This window comes from Trachymyrmex septentrionalis, unplaced genomic scaffold (genome assembly GCF_001594115.1).
Source record: "Trachymyrmex septentrionalis isolate Tsep2-gDNA-1 unplaced genomic scaffold, Tsep1.0 scaffold56, whole genome shotgun sequence".
NCBI classification, from domain to species: Eukaryota; Metazoa; Arthropoda; class Insecta; order Hymenoptera; family Formicidae; genus Trachymyrmex; species Trachymyrmex septentrionalis.
In genome coordinates, this window is record NW_017305735.1 from 642,964 (window position 1) to 652,025 (window position 9,062).

A 9,062-nucleotide genomic window follows, 5' to 3' on the forward strand; every position below is an offset into this window, starting at 1 on the left:
ATGAGAGATAAGGGAATTTTAATTTTCTTATTTTAAAAAAATAATGAGGTCCGAAAAATAAGTTTATAATATATATTCGAATATTGTTTTTTACCGTAGGATAGAAACGTGCAGTTAAATATGAATTTCAAATTGTTCCTCTTTCATACACATATAGCTATAAAGAGCCTCCATATAGTATGAATAAATCGCGTTTATCTCGTTCTTTTTTCCTCTTCCTCTTTTAGATTTACCGGTGATACCGCCCACCACCCTTGCGCATCATGCACGCTGTAATAACGAATAATGCGGGGCAGTTAGACGTTAGCAGGGCCTCGATCCCGCTAGTCCTTAAGTGAAAAGTGAGCCCTCGTTTCGTGAAGCACCCCTAAGCCAGGATCGTGTACGCGGGACACGCAGTGGGGATCAAGTCTTCCGTAGAGCGAATAATATAATCGTTACCCGCGGCGTTCGCGTAATTTTTCCTTTCATAGCATAAATTGCGATGCGTCTTTCCCTCGGCGTCGATGACATCCGCTGTTTGATAGCGATTTAGTCCATTCTGTTGAATTGAAAACTGCAACTTCCAGACGAGAGATTATATTTTTGCTGCAAAATGTTTTTTGGCTGCCGTAAATATAGTTATAGAGAATCCGATTCCAGGACGTTGCAAATTTTTGTATAATGCACATTTTATTGACTTACAAATTTTGAAAAATATTATATATAAAAAGGAAATTAACATTTTCAAACATATTTATGCTTTTTAATTTTGACGAAAGAGTGATAATGCTAAAATTGAAAATAATCAAAGATTATATTTTTAAATTATGTATTTTGTATATTTTTAATTCTACGTTGACCTATTTGTTATTATCACAAGTTAATCTTCTTTGAATAATTTCCTTACATTTTCTTATATATCGCAATGGACCATGTCATGCTGCATTGCTTGTGATCCATATATCATGCCGATGATAAAATCGATGATGTTAGCAGGAAGACGGTTTACGTCTTGACATTTCAAGCGAAAGTATGTTACTTATTACTGGTTGACGTTTCTATCGTGAGATATAAGCTAACTTGCTTATAACTCCATTACTTATTACACTCGGCACTCTTGCTAGATCAATAAAGAGCTAAGAGCAGAGAAAAAAAAAAGCTACTTGGTCGTATATCACTCTTTCGATAACCTATGCACTTCATTATACTTAAGTGCATTGAGCGTCACATTCACGGCGAGATCACATTTATTAGTCAGTCAGACAGCTCATGAGTTGACAGCTCTAATTTTATTTCCTTCGCAAGATGAAATTATATATATAATACATCTTTAATATCGTCAATTTTTTTCTATTTCTCAATCTTTTCATCTTATAATATTACGCAATAATGTTTCATATTTCTAATAAAAAATATTCAGTTTTTTTTCTAAAATTATTACATATCGGAATACATTTAGTGAAATCTTCATAAAAAATTACTTGTACATTATTTTATGATAATCTATACATCATCTTTTTGGAAAGATGTATTGCAGAACATTGAAGTAATTTTTATATGCCCTTTTGTATTACATAAATTAACGTTAATCGCTTCGTTAATGGAAGCTGTAACGCAAAGAGTTGCGGAGTCTGCCCGCAGGCATTCACGTCGTCCACTATCTTTTGGCAGCCGCGTTCCTTCGTCCACTTTCTTCCTTAAGGCCGATGACTGCCCGGCCTCCCGGTTCCTTTGAAATTATAGGCGCTTTACGGTACTTGCTCATAATCATTTTATGCTTCGCCGAAGCACTCCAGAACGAAGCTACACGAGATACCGTGGAAGTTATTTACACGGTAAATACGCGCCTCGCGAATGAATCGAGGCTAATTTGACAGTTTTCTAATTTTGCTCCGTGTATCTTGGAAGAGATGCCTGACTTTTTGCGTGATTTTAATTTCAACTCTTTGTGTCTGAAGTTTAACGAGAATGCAATACCGTTATCGTCAATTTGCATTATGCCAATTTTTGCGAATTAAATTTCTACCGGCTTTTTTTTTGTTTTGTGAATCTCAATCTGTTGTTGACATTTATTTGTATGATATCGAATTCTCAATGATTCATTTCAAACTATTTCGTATCACGACGAAACAAATTTCATCGTAATATAATATTTATTAATTTTATAACAATCCAATATTTGGTAAGTCCATTGTGTAATTCTACACGAGTTTTTCTTTGAAAAACAGTCATTTAAAATTTTATGGCATACATTGCGATGATAGCTCTTAAGTCGATTGAAAGCTCGTGTCATACACGGGTGGGTATCTGTTCTATAAGAAAGCACGAAAGCAATAAGAGTCTTCGCCACATCGCCCATTCGATAAACTCATCCATGTCACGCTTGAAATAGCGTCCAATTTCAAATAGATACCTATTACTGGATTCCAGCAAGTGTCTCCGTTGCGAGAGTCGTTCTCAAAGTCAAAGATATCGAATTTGCATTTTTTGCATTTGCATTCTATCCGTAGGTAACGAATTTGCATTTTCTAGGCGAATCGTGGAAACTGCATGATCCTCGTTGCAACAACTGTATTTCGTCCGATTCTGATATTACACGTGCATGAAAATCTTATCGATGTAAATTAGCTATATCCCGATTTCCTACTAATAAAAGACTTCAATAATACGAAAATCTTAAATTAATGATTTAAATTAATGAAATGAAACGATACGAATTTTATTTATTCGAAAAACGTTTTCTTAACAATCTTATCTTTGACCGTTATATGTCGATCGTTATATAATCGATATCTGTAATTATGTTCATCGACGTTACAAAATTATATTCAGATTGATTACTATTCCATAATTGTTAATAAATTTAACTCGTACAAATCTTTAATCTGATAAAGATGGAAATAGATCAAATTGAAAGCTGCTCGTATTATTTAGCTTCTGTTCGGGTTACAGAGTCTGATATCGCCTGTTGAAATTTTCAAAGCATCGTGTCAGTTTCACGTCGCGTCGTGTCGCGCCGAGGATATCTGTTCACGATGAACTCCGGTAGAAGCAAGACACAGACGAGGCTGAAGCGGAAGAAAGGTCTATGCTGTGAAAAGAGAGAGAGAGAGAGAGAGAGAGAGAGAGAGGGATTGGAACGAGAGAAGACGAGTGTAGGCGGCATTCGAGTAGCACGGGGAAGCGACACGACGGAATTTCAGAAATTGCGCTCGACATTTTCGCATACAGTGTATATATAGCTAACCGAGCTGCTTCCTCCTCTTCTTCATTCTCCACGATCTTCTCTTCATCCATTTCTTGTAGCTGCTCCTTCCAAGCTCTCGCGATTGAAACAAAGGGATGTATCGGCGACACTCGGAAATCGATGATTCTGTTGAAGGCACCTTGATATTGCAGTATCAATTTCGGGTTTGAGTGAGTTGGCATAAAAGATTCAACGCTACAACCTCAGTCTCGTGAATCGCGTAGAATTTTATAATATACTCTTCACGATTCTGCTTGCGAGGAGAATTAAAAGATTAATACAAAGAAAAAAATTGGGTTATACGTTTCGGATATATAATTTCCGAGTATAAAACAACATATTTCATTATTCACAATATTGTTTCAAGAATTAACGATAAGACCTGCCTTAACAGCAAGCAAAGTCGCGCGTCGTTCGCATTCTTGGGAACTCTCGAATCTCGTTCGACGAGAGCCAGATTCGCAGCGGATTTTCCGTAGAGAGAATTGCGAGTTAATTTCCCGTGCGGTCGCCTCCGGGCCATAACATCGGCTCGTTGTCGTCGTCAATTATTTTTAATTGCGCGCCGATCGGTGCCCCGGGCTTTGGCGCGGTGTGCATTAAAATGCGCCTGAGTGTAAAATTGAAACTCGCGAGGTCGCGGTTACATATATACTGTATCTCTCCGCCGACGCCGCGATAATGTGATTTTCAACAAATAATTTTGATTCTCCCTTGCTCATTGCGCTCTCGCAATCGCACAGTTCATTGCGAGCATCATTTTGCGCGGGGGATCGTCAATGATGGACGAGTTCGTGCTCGAAATCATTGCGAAACGAGAGACGGGGGGATGGCCGGAGGGGATGAAGGGGAGACGAGTGATTGGAAAGGGGAGAGGCGGCCGGCAGGTGCGTGGCTGTTCAATATTCATCGGCGAGAGGCGTCGAAATGATTTTAAGTGCCTGCAGAAATTGCTGCAGCACCGGCGTTTTCTGAAAATCTGCATTATTTCGATCGCTTTGATCGCCGCTGCTTTAATAATATGTAGATTTATGTTTTCATCCGGGCGGCGGCGGCGGTCGTGGTGGCGGCAACGACGGCGGCGCGTCACTTCTCTCGTCCTGACACAGTCCGACGGGATGTGGAAATTATTATTGAATTATTTATTACGTTCTAAGTACCGACACAGGATGCGTCCTTCGTTTACTGAAACTTTATGTGAGAAACAATGTTAAATAAATTTTATCGCTATAATTACGTTCGTCAAGGTGTTAATAATGCGATTAAATGGTAGAAAATTACTTGCGACATTTTGTCACTATAGTTTAAGGATCTTAAAGTAACGTGAAGTGCTACAAATGTCTTTATTTCAGAAATTTTGGGAAATTGGAAAATTGGAAAATTGGAAAATTGTTATAAGGAAAGGTGTCCCAGAAGTATGTGAATTATTATATTTCAAGTCGCTCTTTGCAATGATTCCATTTCCAAAGTGCGAGATCTTTTTGAATTTTAGAGAATTGAAATTTACTAAAAATTTGTTTTGTGATATTCAGAAATATTAATAATGGATAATATTGAACGTGATTCCGTGTTATAAAAATGTTTTTATCTTTTCCATAATAGAAGAAAATATTTTTTACACAAATAAAAATTTTTTTACAATAAAGAAAGATTTTTTAGTACATGATGTTCTCGCGTGTTTGAAAATATCGCAAGATTTTCAATAAAAATACCGTAACAGACATATAAATATTTAGAAATTTAAAATTGAAGAATAAAGATATAAAAATATTATATCTTGAAAATTGGCAGTCCTTTAACATTTTCCGAGAACATTTTACAAATCGCTTCAATAAGGTTTTTATTCCAGTAAATGGCTTTTTTTATTTTTATTGTTTTATATATATATATAATTTTGGTGCCAACGGGAAGCATCTTGCTGCACTTGAACGTTTTTTTTTCTATAACTCTGGAAGAGAACTGGAACATGGCGATAGCTCGGAAACGATAAAAGCATTTCCAAGAACGTTGGAAGGTGCAGCGCGAAGTACGTCGTTGGGAATTCCTTCCAAGCGTTCGATTACCGATCTGAAAAATCCGCGGCGGAATAGTATTAAAGGGGGGGAGAAAAAAAAAAGTCATAGTCGCCTTACTACTCGCTCGATTGTGTCGGGCGAATATATCCTTTTCTGCTCTTACTCTTTCCCTTTCCTTTTTAATAAATGATCTTTCTCCCTTCGACCGCGACGACCTCGGAGATGGGAATCGCGTTGTCATCGAGCTTATCGCGATTATCGCGGTGTACCTGCGTATCGGCACACACGCATGCACATCGTACGTAACATTGCGGTAACGTTGAAGGAAGAAAAGGAAGGGCAGCATTGATGAAAGGAGAATAGCGCATCGCCGATTCTATTCGCGCGATGAACGCGCGGATACAGGGTTAGAGAAGATAGCATCGTCGGATTAATTATGCGTAATGCATGGGACGTACGCGAGGATGCGTTTGTGCACATTGCACCAACGAAAGGGGGTAGAGAAGGGGACAGCCAGCGCATTCAATTATCGTCGTTATACCGGGAGTTTACAGATGTTTCGGCGATAATCGCGTTGCTACGTGGCTTCCACGTTCGTCGTATTAAGCGTTGAATGCCAGCGGCATCAAGAAGGAAGGAGAAAAGCGAGAAGCGAGAGGATGAGAAGGAGACGCGGAAGGGAGACTTAATTAGACTCGTCGGAAAAATTAACGCGGTCCGCTCGAAACGAACTGGCAGCACTCCAGGATATCTCGTGTCGCTGTTCTTCCGCGTCCGCGGAAATGCACCGCTGCAATCCAGCCGATGCAATCTGTGAAGTGGTCCGCCGTGATGCACGTGGCGGTTTGCGGCTCGATGAACTTCCTTCCTCGGTCATAATCGAGACGACTGCTCGTTGGCTCGCGATATACTTACCTTTAGAATTGGAAATTCTCCGAAAGATTTTGATGGGAATTTTTTATGAAACCTTACACGCGCACACACGCACAATATAGAGATTTAATATGTATATTGAAGGGCTACTGAGTTTTTCTTTTCAATGTGTTCAATTACTAAGTGCTGCGTGAAAAAAACAACTTACATATTCCAGAATTAAAAGAGAGGACAATTGTTGATATCATTGATAATATTTATATTAATGAATAGTTTAAATTCAGTATTCTAAACGTTGATTGATAAAGTATTATAATTCTATCAATTTTATAATATTTTTTACAAGATAAAAAATTATCTACCTTTAGATTTTTTTCCTCAAAGATCAGGCATTTTGAATTCTCGGTCGATTAAAGGTATCGATATGTACTTAACATTTATATCTGTACCTCGAATTTTCTTGTATCTACAATGTTTTTTAAATAAAAAGCATTTGATATACGATTAGAGTAGAGCTGAACTATTCCGTCACTTTCAACCTTTAAAGTGTGATATAAAGTTTACGGCAACAAACAACATCTTTTTACAGTGACCTTTAAATGTTCAGTACATGTTGTTCAGAAACAAACACTATCGTGAAAAATAGATGAAAAAAAGATCCGTTCTATCCTATTATTTATTCGCTCTTTTGTATAAATGTGTGGTTTTTCATCTCTTTTCCGTCAGTTCTACTTTACTGTAAATAATACGTATTTTACTTAAGATTTAACATTCGCGGCGCCAGCGAAAATGCACACTTTCGCGCGTAATCCACACGAGTCACCTGCTACCCCCTTCGGCGGCAACCCCCGACGCGACGCGACGCGACGCGATCCCCGACTCTCATTCTTTTTCCTCGCAATTCCGCATGGTATTTTTTTTTTTTTTTTTTTCGACAAACTGATAGGTCGACGGGGCGCCCGCGCGACGCCGCAGGAAAAATCGAGCGAGCATCGCCGGTAAACACTATAAATCAGCTTAATCCGCACGTCTAGCGAAGCGAAGGGGTTGGGGATATGTGTGCGTTTGCGTGAATGTAGGTTAACGAAGGCGAAAAAGGAAAACAATTTTGGTGTCAGCATTTCGAAATTTGCAGACCGCGCGAACACGGCGCGATTCTATCGAATAAAAACAGCGTGCATTGTGCAATGGGTGGAACAAGATGAATTAGGGTGGTGAACTGCGATCCATAACCATATGCCATATGGTACGCGTTACGTTTAAAAAAATAACATAATGAGTACATTCCGTTTTTTTCACATGTACACGCTGTAAGCATCAATTCATCTTTGTTGTCTGTTAAATATTAAACAGGAACAAATGATGATTACAAGTGCTGTAAGCGCAAAACGGGACGTACCTGAAATATGAGGCAATCAATAGAGTTATTTGAATCTATTAATACGATAATTTAAACCTAAAGAAGTACAGAAAGAACGATTTTGTTGAAGTGTCTAAGGGTGTCGTATTTATAGTAGGCTTTTATTTTTAAATTGTCTTAAATAATATCTTTAGGGCTTTCTGAAGTCGTACGTTTTACCGATTTAGTAGAGCTTACGTACACACGATGTACGTTGACTGTTGTTGACACATCATACGCTATTGCATCAATATCACACGCACACATACGTACACATTTTCTAACTGGCTAATCTTTCATATTAAGTATCTAAATCTAATTCTAAAAATTCAATATTGTTTGTTTATGTAATCTCTAGTCCAAAGATTGTTTTATATGTACGAAGTATAAAACTTGTACATAAAGCTAATATTCTTACAAGTCGGCGTCAGAGTTCCAACTTTTTTTCGTTTTTGATATAAAGTCAACTAACTTAGATTACGTAATCGTTTATACGGAAACGGATTTTTTAATCTGTATAAAAGCAGTTAAAAAATATTTATTTGAAAAGTAATCGATAAAACGGACATCTTTAAGATGCTATATAATATGATTGTGATATTATAATATTCGAAGACTGTATTTTAACACTGTTCTTTACATAGATATATCGATCTGAAAATAATTTTATTAGTCCATCAAAATAATTATATCGAACGCCCAAGCTGATTGTCAAAACTTTTCAAAGCATTGTCATCATGCTTGAGCGTTTCTACATAATTATTTTGATCAGTATAATTATTTTCAGATCCATAGATCTACCTAATTTTTAGATATTACAACAAAACCGTTCTTTCTATGCAATTTTAAATCTTTTTAGAAAGATAAGAAAAATTGTGTCGAGAAATGATATCTGTTTCATGCACACGACATGCAAGTTTTCTTAATTCCAGTATACCGAATACTTATATCTATTCACCATATCTATATTTTAATTTATCTACATTTTAATCTAGTTTATGACGTGCATACCGCATGTACGATATCATGGCCTGAATCGCGATTTCCACGTATAATCGCGAGAGCGTAAGTCGCGTCTCTGTACAAAAAAAAAAAAAAAGGAAAAAAACCAAGATAGAGAACGTAAGGATGGTCACCTGATAAAGTGTACGATTTACGTAAATGCAATAATAACGTGGCGGCGTCCAATCTTGGACATACCGGACGTATGTGTTCTCGGAAATCGCGATGCACTCCGGGGTGAGCGTACACATAGTTGGCGCGAAGTGCAAGAGCCCCATCGGCGAAGCAGCACGCCCCAATGCACAGAGCGTGATCGTTTCTTTCTCTGCTTTCAGGCGTAGTCGGAGCTCGGAACCTCACGATGGAGTGCCGCAAGGGTCGACGGAAAGGAGGAGCTCCGATCCTCGGCAGTCTGCTACTTGCGTGGTTCTTAACCAACGGTTGCGCCGTCGTCGCACGAAATATAGGTGAGTGCGAGAAAATATTTACGATTTCGGATCGCGGTTCCTTGCCGCGGGTAAACCCCCTTTGCCCCCCTCCCTCC

At 38.2% G+C, this 9,062-nt stretch overlaps 1 protein-coding gene across 7 annotated transcripts in view; it reads left to right on the forward strand.

Annotated features, from left to right (window-relative positions):
• Positions 1 to 9,062, forward strand: part of LOC108752150 (latrophilin Cirl-like) — a 399,284-nt gene that overhangs the window by 110,279 nt on the left and 279,943 nt on the right. For all 7 annotated transcript variants that reach the window (XM_018492802.1, XM_018492803.1, XM_018492806.1 and 4 more), the window contains one exon: positions 8,854 to 8,985. In XM_018492802.1, the coding sequence (XP_018348304.1) occupies positions 8,880 to 8,985 (106 nt within the window). In that variant the 5' untranslated portion in view covers positions 8,854 to 8,879. The remainder of the gene's footprint in view (positions 1 to 8,853; positions 8,986 to 9,062) is intronic.